Raw genomic sequence first — 21,218 nt, 5'->3', positions numbered from 1 at the left:
AAATTTGAATATATTTGAGGAATACATATTAATTATTCTTAAATACTCATTACAATTTTAAATACTATTTATTATTTGCTGAACGTATGCATGTATACTTGCTTATTTACTTACTTACTAAGTTACTTTCTTATTTACTTGCTACTACAAACTAACTTATACAGATTCTAATTTATTAATTAATTAATTAGTTTATTTTAAATAAATAAGTTAATTGTATTAGCCAAAAAAAAGGAGACTTACTTTCTAAATTATGAGGATTGGTTTTTCATACTTTATTTCAGAATTTGTTAAGTATTTCTTAAAGTTGAGGAATAATTTCTTCGGTTGAAGTTATTTAAAGTTCTAGCAAGTTAAATATAATAGAGAAAATCATTTTTAAGGTGGGAGTAGGACTTTCTTGAGAAGTTCTCTTTATAAATTATCTGTGATTTTTAAGAAAATAATTTTCAGCAGATATTGATTGCCCTGTAAATATTTCATATAAAATAAGACCTAGCGCTTATAAATCAGCTAGTTGATTAAGAAATATATTCTAGTTTTATGTGAATGCTTATTTAAATTGTGCATCAGGCGTAAAGTTTTATACATTCTAATTTTAATTATTGACTCCGAAATTTGGATGTTGATTTTTATAACTCTCAATACTTGTTTAAATAATTTAATCTGTTGTTTTTAAAAACTAGTTTTTAAGTTTATTTTTAAGAATGATAAGTGAATTTTAGTAGTTATTCTCAAATTAGTAATAGTAACTTGCATTCTTTTTTGGGTCAATTCCCATATCGCTTAGATATACATTATAAGTCATATCAAGCATTATGTTATTAGGTTTTAAATTGCAGTGTGCTCCTCTTTTTTCTCTTTAATTGTGTAATTCGTGTAAGCATTTAACTATTTTCATAGAAATATCAATTTATTGATAAACCGAAAATAAAAAACCTTCTTCTATTAAGTATTTTAAGCAAAATTCTTTTCTATCCATTAAAATACCGAACTCTTTTTTATAATTCTATTGGGATTAATCAATATCTTGGGTCTGTTAAGGAGAATTTATTTATATAATCTTATGGTATTTAATACAACTGTTACTTGAAAACATTTTATTTTTTTAAGCTATCTCAATTACATATTCTAGTACTTATTCTTAGAATTTCTTTAAATAATAAGGATGATTTTAGAATTCAACTGAGTTTATTTTACTTTTATGAGGAATTAGTTATGAAGATTCAACCTATGTCAAAGCTATTTCATCTTATTATAACTAGGCTGGAGGATTACTGTTGTTACCATTACTGCTATTAATCTAATTTGAATTTATCTATAAAAAGAGTACAGCTGCTTTATAAATTTACATTTCTATATCTTGTTAAAAGGAATTATTTGCATTTTTATTATGATGATTATGGTTGTGATGGTAATTTTGGCTGTTAAACTAATTTTAGTGATTTTAATTATTACCATTATGCTAATTTATTTAATCGTTATTACTAGGTTCATTGATTTAAATTAAATCATTTCCATTTAAGCTGTATTTTCTACTTTCATAATGATCTAAGTGCTCACTATCAGACTCACTATGATGCCTATTATTGTGATTTTAGTTGCTGAAGTTGGTTGCACAAGCTTTTGCAAACATCATTTCAGTCCTATCGACAGTTTCTGCAAATAATTTATGAATATTTTTTATTCCTATGAGGAAGTATTAATTATATATGGTCCCATCATTTTCTATAACCACTAACTAATCTTCCTTAAATTTTTCTATATATTTTTTTAAATTGAATATAATATTTCTTTTTCGAGTACTCATTTAAGAAATCTAGGGCTTGGATTGGTAATTATCAATTAGAATAGTTGTGTCATTTAATAATTATCTAAGTGTGTGTACTTAAAAATACTCTCTCTCTTCTGGCTCCATTTCACTAAATAAATAATTTACAAATTCCTTTGGCTTATTTTATAATATATGATCTAAATATGACCCACATTTTAATTTTATCTTATCAATTAACTTTATTTACTCATTCGACAATGTTTCTTTTAAAATTTTTAACTGCAAAAATCCTACTTCTATTTATGAAGTAAAGCTGCTATTATTATTAATATAGTGATTTTAATTAGTTTCTTCTGCTTAAAAATGTTGGCTAATTAGTTATATGTTAAAATTTTTTTCATCATCCTATTTTTTAATTTTCTCGCTTTCCTCTAAAATCTGAAGTATCTCAGGAAAATAGTTAAGCCATTGCTCTATTTCTAAAACCACAATTTCATAAATAGTAGACTCTTTTATTTTATACTATAATTCTTTCTTATATTCTTCCTTTGCTAATCTAATATTTATTTTAAAAATTATTATAACACTATATTATTTTTTATATTTAAATAAACAATAATTTTTTTTTTCTAAATATTTTTTAACATTTTCATTTAGATGACTAGGATAATGAAAGGATTAATGATGTTAAATGATTCAATAATTATCAAAAATTAATGGAGCTAAATTTGTTTATATAAATTCTTTTAAAATTCTTTCATTATGATAAAATAAAATAATTAATTCATTCCATCTTTGAATAATAAATGTTAAACTAGCAATAATATTATTTTAACACTATTATTAAAGGTGATTTATGAATATTATCAATAATTATGGCTTACTGCTATCAATCAACATACTTTTTTAGTTTATGACTCTTATTTTATATTATGTTATATTTTGTTCTTATTGCTATTTCTTACTTACTTACTAACAAAGAAAGAAAGATATTTGCTTCAAAATTATTTTTCAAAAAACTGACTAATAATATTATAGCTAAACAATCAAATGGATATAAAATAAAATGAATTAATGAATGACATAATGACTTATTTAAACAACCAAAAAATACTTTTTTCTGAATATACTCAACAAAAAGATTGAAAATTTTAGATTGTAGTTTTTATTTTACTAACTAGCTTATCCTTAAATTATTTTAAAGAAAATTAAATTATTTTATTTACTCTTCATTTTCCTATTAGTCTATCTTCTTTACTTACTGAAATCCTATGGTATCTAATGGCTAAACTACATTATCTTTTTCCTGCTTTAATGCCTGAGTCCCTATTGATACTTTATATTATTAAATAAAATTTCAATTTAAAATCCAATTTGCTTGTTTGAGATATGTATAAAATTCGTCTATCAATTTTCTAATGACCTAACTATCTACGCTTTTATGCATAAAATATTTTTTTGTGCTTTGCTTGATTAATTGGTGCCCCACTACGCAAAGTAGAAATTTTAAAAATGCAATCACAAAATAACAAATTTAAAAATGGGAGAGAATTATTTTATAATTAAAACGGATTTATTTACTGTCATCAACATCATCCCATGTAGATGCTAGCTTTAAAGATGAAGTGATTTTCTTTTTCTTTTTTATTTTTCTTAATGGCTCTAGCATTGCCTCGATCCTTTCCTTTATTTCTTTAAATCTATGCTTTGTACACATCAAGAGTGCAAAATTCTTTTTTTCTGCTTATATTTCTTCATACATCTAGCGAGGCTCTTTGTAGCCTTTTTTCTCTAAAAACTCGCATGCTGCTAAGAATTTATCAAAAGATATTACATTTATAAATGCTCTCTCTTAACGGAGAAGTGACTGCAAGTCTGAGTCTATAAATTTTTTATAATCTTCTTTAGAAATGCTATCTGTCAAAATACCTATCGAAGTTTATTCTTTCCAGTGCTCTAATTTATTACTAGCTCTTTGCAATGAATCTTTATCAGTGGCTCTTAAAATCAAGCCATTTTGATCAAAGTCAAAGTAGACCTGATTATTCATCTCTTCTACAAGCTTATTTAAAGCTTTTACCACAAATAAGCATGCTGCACGAACTGCTGAAAGGTCTGAGTACTGCTTTTTCTGTGGATATTTTTTATCAATATTTTCTGTAATCATACAGTAGTTATTTGTATTTTAAACACCTTAAAGATGATTTTAATAATCTTATATTTGCCTGTCCTAATCTTTTTATATTACTTTCTATTTGAAAATCCTATTTTTTCTTAGTTTACTATACTATTCTCCTCTAAGAGATTGATAATTCTACCTTAGTCCTTTTTTTCAGTATCTATATTGCTTTTGTTTGATGATTTTTCTGATATTATATAATTTTATGGATATTTTGTTATTTTTGTATCAAATGAAATCTCCACTATACAGCTCCTGTCAATTCTTTAAGCTCTTTTATTTACTCTATGCTTTTCTTATTACTGACTATGTCCAATTTATCGTGCAAATCCTCTATAACTTCTTAAATAAGTAACCACTTACTAATTAACTATTTATTATACTGTAATTTAGTTGAATGCTATTCTCTTTGATTATTTGCTTGCAAGCTAAACAAATATTGATTTAATTAATTAATTAATTAAAAATTTCTTTGAAAGTTTGTGCTTAAAAATTCAATAATTCTCTTGAAGGTAATTAATAAATGAACTATTTATTATCAATAGACTAATTAATGTTCCTTTTAGATTTTCTTTTTCTTATTTATTTATGTGTTTTTTACTATTTAAACTAAAACACTTTATTATAATTTTAAATAATAAATTGAGTTGATTTTCCATAAATCTTTACTAAAAAATATTAAAAACATATCTGTCTGATTAACAAAATTGAAATATTTTCAAAATTAATTATTAACACTAAATAACTACTTTGAACAAGTTTTTATTATTTCAAATAGTTATATGCCTTATCTATCTTAAATAAAAACTTCAATAAAATTTAATTTACTGAATAGTTAGAAATTTCAATTTAAAACTAAAATATAACAATAAAGTTCTTTATTTTAAATAAAAATATCATTCAAAAAATCTCTTTAAAGAAATTAAATAAATTTATGTTATAAAATTTCACTTTCAAACATTAGATAGATAATTTAATATTTAAAATTCTTTTAAAAGTATTTTTTTATTAAAAATACACAATAAGATGCATTCAGTTTTATTTTTAGTTTTACATCAAGGTAAGATAATTAAAACTTTTTAATAATATTTACATGTCATATTATATTTTTAGAAATTTTATGGTATTTTTATATGAAATTCTCATTTATTTTATTGAAAAATGTTTAAAACAGTCTTTTAAAAGATAGAAATTTACTAAGTTTATTTATTAACAATAATTAAAAATGATAATTTTAATAAAAATTGCAATCCTAAATTATTCTTTGGTTCTAAATATTTAGCTAAACAATAAAACAAATTTTATTTAAAATGAGATTGAAACTTTTAGCAGTTAATTTCTTTTTCTTTTTAAAAAATTTCAAACTTATTTTAAAATTAATTCAATTCCTTCCTCATTTCAATTATGTTTAAAAGAATTAAAATTTAAACTAAAATTATATTAAAATATTTTTAAAAATCATAATGTTATTTAGATTAGGATAACTCAACTTACAACAAATTATTTTAATGAAGATTTTTTAATATATTATTTAAAATACAGTTTTTTCTAAAAGATTTATGTCAGACATTTTGGTTTTAATCAAATATTTGCATCATAAATGACTTCATAGGATTAATATTTGATATAATATTTCTGATTTTTGTAAAAATTAAAAAATTTGATAAAGTTGTATTAAAAAAAATTCTAAAAATGTATCAAAATATTGAAGTAAAAAAGATTGAAAATAATAAAATTGTTGTGATCAATATTAACAGACCTTAAAAAAGAAATTGTGTTAATTCTGAAACAGCTTAAGAATTATTGAAGGCCTTTTAAGATTTTGATAACGATCCTTAAGCACTTATAGCAATTTTTGCTTCAAAAGATGGTATATTTTGTGCTGGATTTGATTTGATGGAAGCATCTTAAATTATGCACCCCAGCAAAATATAGGAAATGTTTCCTTTGCATTTTTAGAGCAAAGCTCCTATGGGAATATCAAGATATCTTACAAAAAAACCTGTTATTGGTTCAATTGAAGGGTTTGCAGTTGCAGGAGGACTTGAATTAAGTTTATGGTGTGACATGGTAGTTTCCAATAGGTAATGCGTTTTTGGAGTATTCTGTAGGAGATTTGGAGTGCCATTAATAGATGGAGGCACTGTTAGACTATAAAGAGTAAATTTATTAGCTATTATAAAAGCTAATCTTATTTTTTATAGGTTATTGGTTTTAATAGAGCCAAGGATATGGTCCTAACAGGGAGGGAAGTTAAAGGGTAAGAAGCATATGAATGGGGTCTAGTAAATAGGCTTTGTAGCGATAATGAAAGTGTATTAGAGAAGTCAATAGAGCTCTGTAAAGAAATAATAAGAAACCCTTAATATTGCATGCAACTTGATAGATAAAGTCTTTATGAAAATACCTTTATTAATTTCGATTAACAAATCCAAACAGAATTTCATAGAGGTTCTTTAGCCATCTTAAAGGGTGAAACTTCTTAAGGAGCTTCTAACTTTGTAAATAACAAAGCAGGGAGAGGTGGTAAACCACTTCCAAAATTATGAAGAAAATATTAATTCAATAAAAATAATTTTTATTGAAGCAATCATAATAAATCAATCAATAATGATAAATGAAGTTATTTTAGATAAAATAATTAGCTTGTCCAATTTCTTTACAAACATTTTGATTTTAAATATAAATCTTATAAAATTTTTTATAATGTTGAAGAAAGTATTTTTAAATAATTTAATTTAGTTTTAATGAAATATTTTAAATATATTTTTTATTAAATTAAAATGAAGAACAAATTAATTAATTTAGTTTTAAAGGTTTGTAATAAATTTTTTAAATAAAAAAAAGGAAGAATTAATTTGAAAGAAAGAAAGAAAGTAAAATAAAATAATTGTAACTATTTAGGAAGCAGAATACTTTTTGTTATTTTCTGCTTTTTTAATGTTTTTTTAAATTATTACTTGTAGCAAACGAATGCAACAAAGAAACAAAACAAATATTTTTATTTTAATCATTATAAGAGAAGGAATGAGCAAATTAAATAAATAGCAAACCTATTTTGTATGCATGGATAAGAAAATTTTTATTTTGGTAAAAGAATTCTTTAAATTTTGGAATTTTAAAAGCATAGTTAATGGAATTGCTAGAATTATTAAATGATCATTTTCCTTACTCATGAGTAAGTATATAATTATTTTTTAGATACTAATTTTTATTTTAAGCTATGGATTAATATTTTATCCAATAAGCAAGAATATTTTTTAAAAATCAATATGTTTTTTGATTTTTTTTATGAATGTTTATGGATGGATGATGGATTAGTATAATTAGATGAATGAATTTATATAAATGTATTCAATATTTCAAATCACTTTTCTTTTTAGTTATTGAGTGATTTTTGTATATCTAACAACTCACTGAGAATTTCTTCGCAAGAAGGGCGCTACTGAGGTTCTTTAGAAAGGCATTTTTGGATTATGTTCTTCATTCCTACAAAGTTCTTTGAAAAGTGTTCATACTACAACTTTTTTATTTTTTTCTTATTGTCAATTTTCAGAGATGCTCCTTGAAGGATCTCATAAAGCAAAAGGCCTAAACTCCATATATCAGAATAAGTAGATGGTTTATTTAATTTTTGGTCACTTTTGAATAATTCAGGAGCACAGTAAAAGTTTTAGTTGACACCATTTTAATTAGTTGTATTGTTAACACTGCTAAAACTGTTGTTCATGCTACTAATTAGATTACTTGATGAGCTTTGAGGTAATCCCATCATTTTTTCATTAATATTCTGAGAGATATTTTAGATTGGGAATGTTAAAGATGTTGAAGAGGATTAGCTTTATTTAAAATTTTAAACGTTAGGACAACCGATAGGGTCTAAGTTAACATCAGACAAATAAAGAGAGAGATTTTCGTCAAACAACACATTTGTTGGTTTGAGATTACCATGGAATAACTTGAATTCATCTATGCTCTTTGAATGTAGATTGAAGAGAGCATTTACTAACTAAATGCAAACTTCAACTTGTTAACTTTCATTTTTAAAAACTTTGTCGTCAAGTGCATTCTTTAAGTTCATGTACATCAACTCTGATAATACATAGAGTTCTTTTTCCTTTTGATCTGAGCCTTTTGCTACTACAGATATAGCATATGTTTGAGTAAATTATGGGTTGTCAGCTACAGCCTATTCATGGTAGTTGGCAATAATTTTATTTAATTTTTTATCATTCAATTTAAGATACTGCTTTAAGCAATAAGTCTGATATTTGTATTCTGATATGAAGGCTGTTTCAGCGTCATTCAAAGAAGATACCTTTCTGACATCCTTTATGTCGAATTATCTATACTAGTAGTATGGCTTTGTCTAATCTACTATCTGCTTAGATAACTGTAACTTAACAATCTGGCAAAATATTGATTCTATTTTGCAGCTAATTTCTTTAATAATATCTTCGTTGGTTTACTTTGACTGATGCTGAGCGAAAGGAGTTAAAAACAAAATGCATCCTTTTTGTTTGTCTTTTGGATTGATTTATTTAAATTATTCGGTACACATCTTTATTATGGGTTTTACTTTAAATTTCTTAAAATACTCCTTGAACTACTCAAATGTAATAAGCTCTAAAATTTTTCCAGGCATAATTAAGCTTTTACTTTTGCTCTTAATTTTATTATGAATTTTTTTAGCTTCATCTTGCTCCTCTTCTTAGCTTGATTACTTAGATAAATTTTATACAGTATCGCTACCTTCCGAAGAATGAGGCATTTCAAATTTATTTTTTAATTCTATAAATCTTTCATTTTATTTAAGTTAATCTATTTGATTTGTTGCTATCCTTTATAAATTTTCGTATGATAAGCAGCATGCTTGCTTTAATAAATCTTGATCTATCCCTTCTACGGCAATGATCTTTTTATTCTCTTCAAAAACTTTAAATTTTATTTCTTTTTCTGGTTTTATTCTTCCAGAAATGAAAAGCCACAAATATACTAAAGGATCAAGCAAAATAATTTAGTTTCCTTTGCTAATTATTTCCTATATTTCTTGCATCTTAGCTATACTTCCATCAAAATCATTACAACTATTTGAATCTATAATTTACTATTTTGAGCTTTTGTTCATATTTTTATAAAATTTCATAGATTAATTTGCATCTAAGTGAGGCGAATTTTTAGAAACCAATATTACTATTTAATTTGTATTAGGAGAGGAAGATTACTATTATTATAATTATGGTTATTAAGGAGATTAGGTTGCTGGGGAAGAGGAAGATGAAGACGATGAAGATGAAGAGGAGCAGGCCGTGCTCTCACTATTAACTTTTTCGTACTAATTAATCTAATTTTAAATTTTAATTTCATCTTCTTCCTACAATATTTTGTTCTATTACTAAAAAAGATTATAAAAATTTTAAGTCTTCTCCTAAGGATTCATCAATTAGTACTTTTGTAAGTCTTGCTCCTCTTCAGGATACATATATTCCTTGATTGAATAATTAGAATCTTCAGATTCAACTGAGATGTGTGAATCATTCTAAGCTGAATTAGAAAGTGAAGGAGTCCTTGAAGAAACTCCTGATGAGTTTGATGAGATATTTTTTTTATGGTGATTTCCCCTGCTTTTCTAATAAACTTTATGAAAAATTTCATTCTAAAAATGGTACTCAACTTGATTTTCTTCTGCATTTGTATCTAATACATCAGTTGAATCATTTATTTTATTAAATTCATTCTAATCGTCATAGTTATTTTCATAATATTCATCCTAATCATCATAATCATAATAATTTTACTATTACTTCTTTACATTTCCATCTAATTCATGGTGACTTCCTGTTGTTGTAGTGTCAGTGCCTGTCTTGCTATAACTTTGCAGATCTCTTTTTATGAAATATGATTTTTAATTATTATAATTATGTTAATGATTGAGAGACTGCGACTAAACAGGATATCCTCGATTATTTCTTTCATTATTTTAATACATATTTCTAAATCTTTAATTATTTTTATTGTTCTATCTATTGCAGCTATTACTGCGTTCTTCATCTGATGTATAAATATCGTTATTTATTGAATCATTACTATCAAATTTATTTTTGTTATTATTCATTTTATAATTATTATTTTAACACAAGTCTGTTTGTGATTTGTTACTTTTTTCTTTTTTTACATACTCTACCTTAGTATATTAATCCTATTGGTTTTATTAGCTATTAAAATTAATCTTATTGATTTTTTATTACTTATTATCTTATTGCCTAGAATTAATCTATTATTACTAATGCGCATTCATATTCTTATTCTAATTCAACAGAGCACCTAATATTTAAAATAATATTATTACTATTTGATAAACAAACAAGAGGAAAGTGTTCAATTGTAGTCTATTTTGTAAATGAAATAAATGCATTTTGCTTTTGTTCTCAATAAATAATTTGTTTGATTTGATTTGCCAAAAAAATAAAAATCTCGATAAATTAAAAAAATATAAATTTTTTCTTTAAAATTAAATTATTAATCAGAGGCAAAAATTAGTAATAATAAGGTAAAAATTGACTAATGAATAAAAAACACAGCTAAATTCATCTTAATTTATTTAATCTATTTGAAAATACTGTTCTATCTATAGATAATTTTAAATCAAATACAAATGTTTTGCCAAATTTTAATCATTCAATTTGATAGCCAGACTATTTTTGATATTTCTACTAACTTTTTAATTTATTTATTTGCTGAAAAACTTTAAGAGTAAAGAATTAATGAATGAATGCATGAATTTAACAGCTAAGACATTTCCTAAAATTTAAGATAATTCATTTTGCAAATATAAAATGATTTGGAAAGAGCTAATGATTTTAAACAGTATTTTATGATTGGAATGTATTGATTTATTTAATTTAAGTTATATTTTAGATTTATTGAGAATGAAATTAATTATATTATATTAGATTAGATTACTTGTGAATCTAAATTAAGAATGTTAAAACTAAGAAAAGAGAGTTTATTTTATTTAATTTCTCTCTGTTTAATAACTAACATTTATTTATATATTTAATTACCTTTACTGCCAGCTAAATATGTATTATCGCTTTTTGACTTTTATATTGCACTGCTTTAGGCATTGCTTGCTATACTATTAAATCCGCATTATAAAATCTTTTATTAAATTTATGACTAATTAAAAGAATCTTTGTTTGACCCATAGTTTATCGCTTACTGAGAATTGCCCCCTAGACTTTAAGTAGATAAATGGCTTGATGATGAAAATTAATTTTATGTCATTGCTGCAGATTAAGAATGGCTTCTCCCCTTGAAAAGCTTGAGCAAATCTGCCTTTACACTTGTAAATTATTATTCATTACAAAGTAAAAATGAAAATTTTGGATGAGATTTCATATATTTTTCATATAACTTCATCGGTTCTTCATACCCAAAATTTTTTAATTATTATGCAATACTTTTGAATGCCTCATATGTGATTAACTACATGAAGCATTTACTATACTTATTAGAATTTTTAATATCTCTTTAGATAACTTATTTATATTCTTCTTCGTCTACATTATATGTCAATATCTCTATCTAATTTACTTTACTCAATTGCATGAACTACTTTTAGGCGATATTAAGCGAATTCCTATCTAAAGCTTTTAACAAAACTCCCTCAGAATCGAACTAAAAGAAGACTTTATTTTAAAATTAATGTTCCACTTTAGAAAAAGTCTTTGCATATCGCAGACATGTTGCTCTAAGAGGATCTAAATTTAATCGATTTTATAGATGATATTCAAATTTATTACTCATTACTTGCAAAAAATTTAGTTTTTCAGATTGAGTTCAATACTAAATTTATGTCGCTTTTTTAGATTGTAAATTTCACAAGTAAGCTTCTTTCTAAATTTACACTGCTTTAAATTTAAGTAATATCAAGAAGAAATAATATTTTTAAAAGAAAGATTCAATGTTGAATTATCTTTTTTACTTCACTTCTTGATTTGTCTTTGAATTTTAATTTTAAAAAAAACTATTTTTCTTATATTCTTGCTAGACTATATAAGCTTTTATTCCTTTATTAATACGATCTTAACAAGTCTACTTTTAATAAGCAAATAATAACTTTAATGACTTCTATGTTTTTCTCTTTGTATAACTTCTGCCTTATTATTATCAAATGAGTCGCTGCTGCTATTCCTCTTGCTCTATCAATTAAACTTTTATGCACCGATCTCTCTAAAGCTTCAAAAAATAACACAATATTCAATCAATATCTTTGCTGCCTTAGCACGGAAGATTTGCTTTTTCTTATTCTTTTATGATTATTTGCTGACTGATAAAGTGTTTCTTTTTTATTTTTTTGCTTTGTTTTTGACTACTTTTTTCAATAAATCAAAATTGTAGTTTTCTTTTCTGTTTAAATAAATGAATCATGCTCATACTCAAATTCAGTCAAAAAACCAATTCCTTTATTCATTTATTTACATTAGCAAAAAAATTCAATAAAATTACATAAGAAAAAAATCAATTCAAAAAACTTCATTCCATTTAATTAATATTCAAAAGGTATTCTATGCATTCTTTATAAATAGATAGGCATAGGTATCTTTCTAAATATATTCCAATATTCCCCTTTGAATCATAGATAATCATCATCATTCAACATATTTAAAATACTTAATTCCATTAGATATCTTCTTACAAAATTAATACGCAATTTAATTCAGCTAATTGAATTATATATCTATTTGAAAAAATGCTCTTTACTTAAATTAATTTACAAGCAATATCACTTGTTCACTCTCTCTCTCACTCATCAAAAATCTATATTGTTAAAATAGAAAATTTTAATTCTTGAACAGTTTAAATTTATTAAATATTATTATAATTAAGATTTGAAATTTAATTTTAATTTAAAAATACCTTTAAGAAGAATTATAAATATTAACAAATAAAAAAAAGCTAAATGCCTTTCTAAAATTTAGTGGTATGTCATCACTATTTTTTAGTAATGTCTTTATTTTTTAATATTGTTTTTCTTTTAGATGAAAATATTTATTATAGATTCTGATAAATAATTTAATTAATTTTAAATCAATTAAAAAATAGAATTTTTTATTACTTTTTTGAAATTTAAAGTATTTAAAATTTTTAATTCAACATAACTTCAATTAACAAATACAATATATATATAATTAAAATATATTTTATTAGTAAATACGAAATAATATTGCTTTTTTTTTAATAAAAATAAAATAGAGATATATAAATGATAGTAAGAATTGTAGATTATAATAATAAATAGAATTTATTTAAGAATATCTATTTATTTTTAAAATTACTATTTTAATTAAATATGAATTGATTAAATTTTTGTTATTCTATTTTGGATCTTCTTTAAAAATAAAATAAAATAAATGGTGAAAATAAAATTTAAGGATAATAAATTAATAGAATTTGTTTAGCAATGAAAATTTCTAATTGGCCATAAAATTACAAGCTAAAAGTTATTATGTAAGTATAATGAAAAATGTTAACGTTACCAGACAATATATAACATTTTAAAAAGAAATTAAGATTAAGAATAATTTAACAAATAAGTGAAATCAGCTCTTGCTGACAAAATTTAACAACAAATAAATTAAACGTTTAGAAAGTAAAGAGTAAAAAGACCTTAAAAAAAGCAAACGAAATAGCTTTTAACTTTAAGTTTATAGCCAATCGAAAAGGATTATTCAAAAGTAACAAGGTTCATAGAAGGTATAGCATTTATAAATGAATCTAACTCCTTAGCCAAGGAAAAGTAAATGGTATGAAAGGGCAAGGCCTTCAACAGTCTTTGGAAATTAATCAGTAAATTTTTTCATAGTAATTTAGCAAAAGCATTAAAAAGCATGATATTTAATAACTTATTAGGTAAGCCCAATAAGGACAAGTAAAGAAAATAATCATATTTATGAAAGCAATTCACACCTTATATAGAATTCAAATGCAAGCGAAATATTGTCAAGTAGCATACACAGTGTTTAGAATTTCAATTAAGACTTCATTATTCCTTAATCTATCAATTTAAGCTAGATTAATTAGATATCTAATAATAACAGCTAGAATAATTCTATGCTGCAATCGTAAAGCATCCTTTTTAAATCATAAAATCTGCAAAGCCAACTGGATAAATCTCGATTATAAAAAACTCCAGATTAATTAAAGACAGCCAAAAGAGGGCTAAGAAGTATATCTGATATTGATGATAAGCAATCCACAAAAAAAAAGCCAATTAGTATTTCTTAAATACGTAGAAATCGCTTACTTGATTTAGTTGTTACTAAAAACTATGAATTAGTTAGAATGGCTACTTTGAAGCAAGCATTTAGATAGATTAAAAAAAATTATAACAAATATCAGATCTATACTATAGCTTTCAACAAATTGCATAGAGTAATTAGAATACATCCATTCGAAATGATGTCTTTCGCCCTCAAGAAAATATAGTTTTACGAACCAGATACTCATTAAACCTTGCTGAAGTATTCAAAAAAGAAACCTATTAGTGAAAAAATATAAATAACTGTTACTTAGTATGATGAAGAAAAGGGAAGACTTGCAAATCGCTGCAATGAAGACCTTCAACAATACTTAAATTTATATGAAACACCTTAGCAAAAAATACCAAGCAAATAGTTTATCAAAGCCTTTGGATGCATGAAAATAGCTAGCATATAATAATTAATAGAAGATAAATAATTTAAATAAAAGGCCATATTTTTTATTAAGCTGGCATCGTAGTATTCTTCTTGTACAAGAATACCTCTAATAGAATAAAATGGATATTCAGCTAGAAAAACTCAATCTAAATCTCCAATAACTACCTCAAGGGCTGTAGAAAAAACAAACACTTAGATTAATAGCAGTAATAATTTAATTCCTAGCATAGTTAATCAGTAAAAGTGGAGACCTTCAACATAAGTTTTAGCTCGTATTAATAAAAGCTTGTTAGGTTCTAGCATTTTATTAGATAAAAAAGGATCAATATTTATAGATCCGTTGAAAAAGTAAAAAGAGTAGAATAATATTCAAATATCCGAACAATCATCTTAATCTGAATAAAATGATCAATCATCAACTCCACTAAGTAGCATGTCAAGTACTAGATTTGTTTTACAGTCCAATTAAGACAGTCAACAAGATTCTTATTAAAATTCAGAAAATAAAAAATTGAAATTTTAGCTCAAAAAAGCTTCACCTTAACAGATTTTATAAGAAACATTTAGGAAAAGCAGCAACAGAAATGATAAATAGTTCTCTAGAATACTAAGTGAATTTTATTACAAAAAGATGAGTTAATATTTTATAGCAATCAAAAATTACTAAAGAGTATGTACCTCACCAATAAAATCAAGCTATGTTCCTTCAAATAAATTTACAACAAACAATTCTAATTTAAGTCCAAATTCTAAATTATTAGAAAGAAGTTTTGAATAAAGGAAAAGTTTTCAATTCAACAGTCCCTCTTTTAAAAATTGTAATAGCAGTTATAACAATAGTCATTAAAATAATTTAGATACTGCAAATTTCCATAGAATTAGTCTAAATCCTGTTTAATTTTTGAGATAAGCAGAAGAAGCTGGCATCAGATAAACTGTTAGCTATCTAGAAAATAATAATACTAGAAACTAACTTTTTGAGTCTATAGACTTAAATAAGTAATTTAGCTAAAATACTGTAGTATGGAGACCATTTTAGCAAGTAATTTAAAATAAAAATTTAAGGATAATAATTTTATTATTTTTTTTATAATGAAAAGGAATAGGATAGCATTGTAGAGCAGTAATTGGTGTCAGTTTAGTCTCCAATAACAAATAATTTAAACCAAATGAGGAACTAATTCTTTTAGGTTTAAAAAGTTGAAGAGCAGGAAGAGTCTCATAAAGTCAAGTAAATTGAATAAAAAAAGGATAAAAAGCCTTTAATATACGAAGAAAAGAACTAAATAAGAAACGAAGTTTAAGAAGAGCTGAGAAATAGGAGAATATCAAAAGGAATGGATAGACTAATAGAAACTTTACTTAAAAAGAAGGAAATGAAAATGATTAAATATATTGACATCTATGTTAAATACGAGTTAGTCTGCTACATGGCAAGCCGTGTAGTAAATTCTGTTAGAATTCGTAATCTAGTTGGAGCATTCATGAAAATCAGTAGCTATGGAAATAGCAAATTTAATAAAAAGGAAAAGATTGACAGAATGTTTTACCATCTTGATTGCTAGTTGCATCAGAAAAAGAGGTCGGCATTCTTTTAAATTTAGAGAGCAGCTATAGATAATAAAGCACTTTAGACTTAAGTCAGATCTTTGTTAATTTTCATATAGAATAAAGAATATTAGAACAAAAAAACTGCCTTCAATAACTTAAGGTCTCTTTACACAGTTTCAAGAAATTTTGTGAAGGGTAAATTTAGCTAATATCACTTTTTAGCTATGAAGTTATAAGATGTATTTAGGAAAATTGCTGAGAGAAAGAAGAGGGAGTGTTTAAATTCTCTCTACAAACTAAATATGTAATTAGAAAATTGTAACAACAAAAAGAATTTTCTTTTAAAAAAAGTATTTTGCAATTTGATTAAAACTAGAATTTAACAAGCATTTTCCTAAATTCAAATATCATCTAAGCAGATTTATTTGGCTAATGCTAGGAAGAGGGCTGCTATTTTAACTATCAACTCATTGCTGAGAAATAAATAAAAGCACTACTTAAAGAGTGCTTTTTTATCTTTAAATTAAGAATAATAAATTTAAAAAAACAAAGAAATAATTAAGAAATTGAGTGAAAGTGGTGCTAAAAAGTATGAATAATCAAAATCACTTAATAACAAGGCAATAGCTTACCGTATTTAAGGGGTTTTGTAAAAGTTATTTTAGAACCGTAAGTAAGATGCATTCAGAAAGTTATTCTAAATTAAATAAAAGAGAAACGATTTGTAATAGAAAAGACTTGGAAAATTGAGTGAAATATTTGTTAAAATATTTAATAACCGCCAATAAAAACTTTAAAGTGATGCATTTAATTAGATCAAATGGGCTTGTAAAAACACTTTTGTTAAAAGGCGTTTAGCAGCTTCTTTATTCAGTAACTTTTTCCAAAAGAAATTAAAGGAAAATGTAAATTTTGCTATAACCTACTTAAAAAGCAATAGGCTAGTTGATGCTTACTAGAGCAAGCAAAGAAAAATTTAGTCAAAAAGTTTCTACTTAATGCTTAGTGTTAAGCTTAAAGCAGTCTTTGATAATCGTAAAAAATAAAATATTAGCTATGGATTTACTTATATTAAAAATGAAATAAAAAAATAAAAATTAATTCAGAATATGTCAGAATTAATAAATAAAATAATTTTAAGAGATGGTGTTGAAATTTTAAAATAAAATGATAAAAAAATACAAACAATATAAAAAGCTGTTAAAAATATGTAAAAAATGAAAGATTTTACAGAAAAGGAGAATTTTAATTTCTTTTGGAATAAACTTCTTAGAATAAAATAGATTGATAAATAAAATGCTAATAAGATGCTTGTAATTTTCATGGTATTGTAAAATATCTTCAATAAATAAAAAAGAAATGCTCTTTTTTCAATTTAGAAGCAAAGCAAGAATGCAGAAATAAGATAAAAAGCCTCTCGTAAATTAGGATTTAAATTATTTATGCTTGAAAGAAGGTTACTAGTTGATTCATTTATTAAAATAAAGCAATACAGTGAAGCTAAAACTAAAACGATTAGGAGATTAGTCTCCATTTTAAGGGTTCCTTATTATAATTTAATTAAGTAGTCTTTTGAAACAATTCGTGACTACGATTTAGATACTTATCAAGATATCAAATAATCAAATCAGTTTGTGGCATAACAAATACAAACCTTCATAGAGTAAGATAACAGATACGTATCTCCTTTGAGCAAGAGAGAGATAATGCAACAGTAGAATGAATTAAATTAAGTAGACCCAACTCTTTAATAAGCCAATAGATCTTCATTTAGCTAAATTTAAAACTACTAATAATAAGGAATGCAGTAAATCATACCTTCTCCTTCCACCGATCGTACGATAAAGCTTAATACTTCTACTCCTTTTAGATTGAGTACAATAAAAATCCAGCAACCTATTTTGATTTCTTAGGAAGAAATGGCTTAAAGACTAAGATAGAGGTATTCATATTTAGCAAATATATTAAATCGTAAGTCTAAACTAGGCTTAAAAAGATTAATTTAAAATGCTTTCGAATAAATTAACTTGGTCAGCTAGCAACGTAGCTCTCTTATGTAAATTGTTTCTAATATTTCCATCAGATAGTAATAGGAATATTTAAGCTATGCATTCAATCAAATGAAAGAATTGAGCTCTTAGAAGAGAAAAGCTTAATAATTTGTATCAAAATTAGCTAAAATATTGAAAAATGGAATACTACTTCCAAATTATCTCCATTTTATCAACATTTTGAAAGAAAATTAAATGAGCAAAATATATGTTGAGACATATCAAAATTTAGAAATCAGCTAAGCAAAAAAAAGAGCAATTTAAGCTTCTTAAAAGCAAGGAGAAATTTAGGTAATGAACGAAGTTTTACAATCTATGAATGATCTTAACAACAAATAAAAGTAATTATATACTCGTGTAGTTTATTTAGTTGAAAATGCTGCTCTCGAAGCTAAAAAGTAAGCCTTTAAATAGCTGAAATTAATTAATTATTCAACTAAGCTAGATAAATTTGCAAGTGTATTAAACAAATTCTAACAATAGAATCAAATATATAATTTATCTTGTGCTCTTAACTAAATAAGATAAGTGGGAAATATTTACTATAAATCGAAGGCTTTAACTATATTCTGTCTAAAACTGTAACTGATTTCTTCTAAAAAAATCCTGTAACAGAAATATGAAGGTCTTTTCTCTATTTCTGAATACAGCGCAAGCGTTTTGGAAAAAAGAAATTACAAAGAAATTAAAAGGAATGCTTTAGGAAAGATTCTAACTAAGCAAAGACAAAAACATCTTTTCTAATCATTCTTGTAAACATTTTTAATTATTTTTTTATTTAAATTAATCTTTTTTTATTCTTAAAAAAGTTTATGGAGAAAAATGACTAAGGAGTATAATATGAAGAAATCTCTTGAGTAAGAATCAGTAAATAATGATCTTTATTTTGAAGTTATGTCATTTTTAAACCAAAGAAAGAGCTTTGAAATTGCTATTGACAGTGAACTCAAAAAAATTTAAAACACAGCGTAATTTATTTCAACATTAATACAAATTTTAAAAAATTTTATTTCATTTTTAAATAGATTTAAAATGCCATTGCTTGAGAGTGATAAGAAAAACACTTTTAAAGGTTTGTCAAGTTCCAAGAAAGAAACAAATTTAGTAAATTCAAACTTTAAGTTAAACTCAGCCTATAAAGAAAATGATAGAAGCAGATCCATTAAAACTTAAAGCTCAAGTTTAAATGTTACTTCATTTTACCCTGAAAGCAGTGGGTAAAATTAGAACGAAAAAAAATATGATAGTGGAGATTATATTATGGATAGTTATCATATTTAATTATAAAGTTAAAAAAAGCAACTATACAATCAATTTATCAATCCTTCTAAAGTTTTCAGCCCTTAAGAAAACGAAATTGATAATAATAATAATTATTTAAATAACAATTTGTAATTTATTCCTTCCGGAATTCCTATAATTGAAGAAGACGATGATCATTAAACTAATCAACTAACTAATTAAAATGCAAACAATTTAAAAAGTTTTGATGAACAGCATATTGATAAAATAAATGCTGAAAAGGTGAATGATTTTTCATTTACTGAGCAAGAGCATTGTAAATATTGAATATAGTAAGAAAATTTTTAGAAGTAATAAATAAATAAATATTTTATATAAAAATTATTAATAAAAATGTAAAATAATTAAAAATGTAAATTTAAAAATAAATAATCTTTTATATTCATATATAGTATGGTTAAATACATAATATATATTAAATTGTATATTCTTTTTATTTTAAAAGTAATTTTGTTTATTTTAGTTTTTATAAAATTATTTGAAAAAAAAATATTTAATTTTTAAAAACCTTATAAACTATATAATTTAATATAATATTTACTATTTAAAGAAATAAAATAAATAATATCATTCACTTTTAACTTAATTTAATTTTTAAAAAATTTACAATATAATTTTCAAAATTGAAAGAGTTTTTATTGATTAAATCATCAACTAATTGGTTATCTCCTTTTGTTGGTATTTATTTAAATTAAAAAGAAACATTTTAACAACTTTCCAATGTATGTATATTTTCATATAATTGCTTTAAGGATAATACATCTTCATCATTTTTATTTGATTAGAATAAATCTTTGTTTAAAAAGTGCTTCCAAAATATATTCATAATTCTTAAATGAGGAATTATTGCTACATCTGCATATGTAGGAATGCTTCCTCCTTCATAAAAACAGTTTTATTTTAATTTTATTTTTTATGTGATTCCAGAATTCTATGAAAAGAATTTCATATTTTCAAATGTTTCTTATTATAGCTTATTTAATAAGTCTTATTTATTTTCTTAATATGCAGCTAGTGCAGGATGATATTTTGAAAATATGTTATTATCAAAGTACTAAACCCATATTCTTTGGAGACCTTTAGCATAGTTATCTTAAGGAAACAAACCTTTATATTCATCCTCTATGTACTATAAGAGCACTTAGCTGTCATATAAATTTTTGTTATTAATCGTAGTTAATGAAGGAACTCTACCTTAAGGATTAATTTATAGATAAGAATTATTTTTATTTTTTCCAGTAAGAATGTCAATTTCTTGATATTTATAGTCAATTTTAAGCATTTCTAAAGCAAATCTTACTTTGTTTGTATAAGGGCATACTATGCAACCATATAAAATAGGTTTTTTCATTCTTTTCTTAGTATATTATCCAAAAAATATAGAAAATGTGTATTTTGATTAATTTAATTTTTAGTTTAATTAAAAGAAAGATATAATATTATCTTTTTAATGAGTAATATTTATCTTAAAAAAATTAAACTGGATATTCAAATAAATAAATCCATAGAATATGTTCAATATTATTAAAATTATATATTACTATTCTTTATTTCCTAAATAACTAAATTGCTAAATAGAATTTATTTTTGAAGATAAGTTTTAATATGATGACTCATAAACATTTATTATTTTAAAAATAAAAAAGTCATTTATCAAT

At 23.9% G+C, this 21,218-nt stretch overlaps 5 protein-coding genes across 5 annotated transcripts; 2 read left to right on the top strand and 3 right to left on the bottom strand. All coding sequences in view use genetic code 6, as the record gives it.

Moving 5' to 3' along the window:
* Window positions 1-280: 280 nt before the first annotated feature.
* On the bottom strand, window positions 281-3,941 carry TTHERM_00034990 (hypothetical protein; the record flags this gene model as incomplete). The annotated part of the gene is made up of 3 exons (XM_971907.2): window positions 281-2,330; window positions 3,001-3,109; window positions 3,356-3,941. The coding sequence occupies 3 exons, from the start codon at window positions 3,939-3,941 to the stop codon at window positions 281-283; spliced, it is 2,745 nt and encodes a 914-aa protein (XP_977000.2).
* Window positions 3,942-5,645: 1,704 nt separating this feature from the next.
* On the top strand, window positions 5,646-6,502 carry TTHERM_00034980 (enoyl-CoA hydratase/isomerase; the record flags this gene model as incomplete). The annotated part of the gene is made up of 2 exons (XM_971906.2): window positions 5,646-6,113; window positions 6,158-6,502. 2 exons carry the CDS (start codon window positions 5,646-5,648, stop codon window positions 6,500-6,502), a joined length of 813 nt encoding a protein of 270 aa, XP_976999.2.
* An 818-nt stretch (window positions 6,503-7,320) lies between these two features.
* On the bottom strand, window positions 7,321-11,762 carry TTHERM_00034970 (kinase domain protein; the record flags this gene model as incomplete). The annotated part of the gene is made up of 2 exons (XM_971905.3): window positions 7,321-10,277; window positions 11,018-11,762. The coding sequence occupies 2 exons, from the start codon at window positions 11,760-11,762 to the stop codon at window positions 7,321-7,323; spliced, it is 3,702 nt and encodes a 1,233-aa protein (XP_976998.2).
* A 1,965-nt stretch (window positions 11,763-13,727) lies between these two features.
* On the top strand, window positions 13,728-19,827 carry TTHERM_00034960 (hypothetical protein; the record flags this gene model as incomplete). Its single annotated transcript, XM_971904.2, has 5 exons — window positions 13,728-13,805; window positions 13,869-15,698; window positions 15,757-19,010; window positions 19,068-19,226; window positions 19,284-19,827. The coding sequence occupies 5 exons, from the start codon at window positions 13,728-13,730 to the stop codon at window positions 19,825-19,827; spliced, it is 5,865 nt and encodes a 1,954-aa protein (XP_976997.2).
* A 304-nt stretch (window positions 19,828-20,131) lies between these two features.
* TTHERM_00034950 (glutathione S-transferase, amine-terminal domain protein) lies at window positions 20,132-20,911 on the bottom strand (the record flags this gene model as incomplete). The annotated part of the gene is made up of 1 exon (XM_971903.1): window positions 20,132-20,911. The coding sequence occupies one exon, from the start codon at window positions 20,909-20,911 to the stop codon at window positions 20,132-20,134; it is 780 nt and encodes a 259-aa protein (XP_976996.1).
* Between the last annotated feature and the right edge of the window lie 307 nt (window positions 20,912-21,218).

The sequence above is a fragment of the Tetrahymena thermophila genome (genome assembly GCF_000189635.1).
Source record: "Tetrahymena thermophila SB210 genomic scaffold scf_8254667, whole genome shotgun sequence".
Taxonomy (NCBI): Eukaryota; Ciliophora; class Oligohymenophorea; order Hymenostomatida; family Tetrahymenidae; genus Tetrahymena; species Tetrahymena thermophila.
The sequence above is the reverse complement of the archived record's forward strand: the minus strand, read 5'-3'. Positions and strand labels throughout refer to the sequence as shown.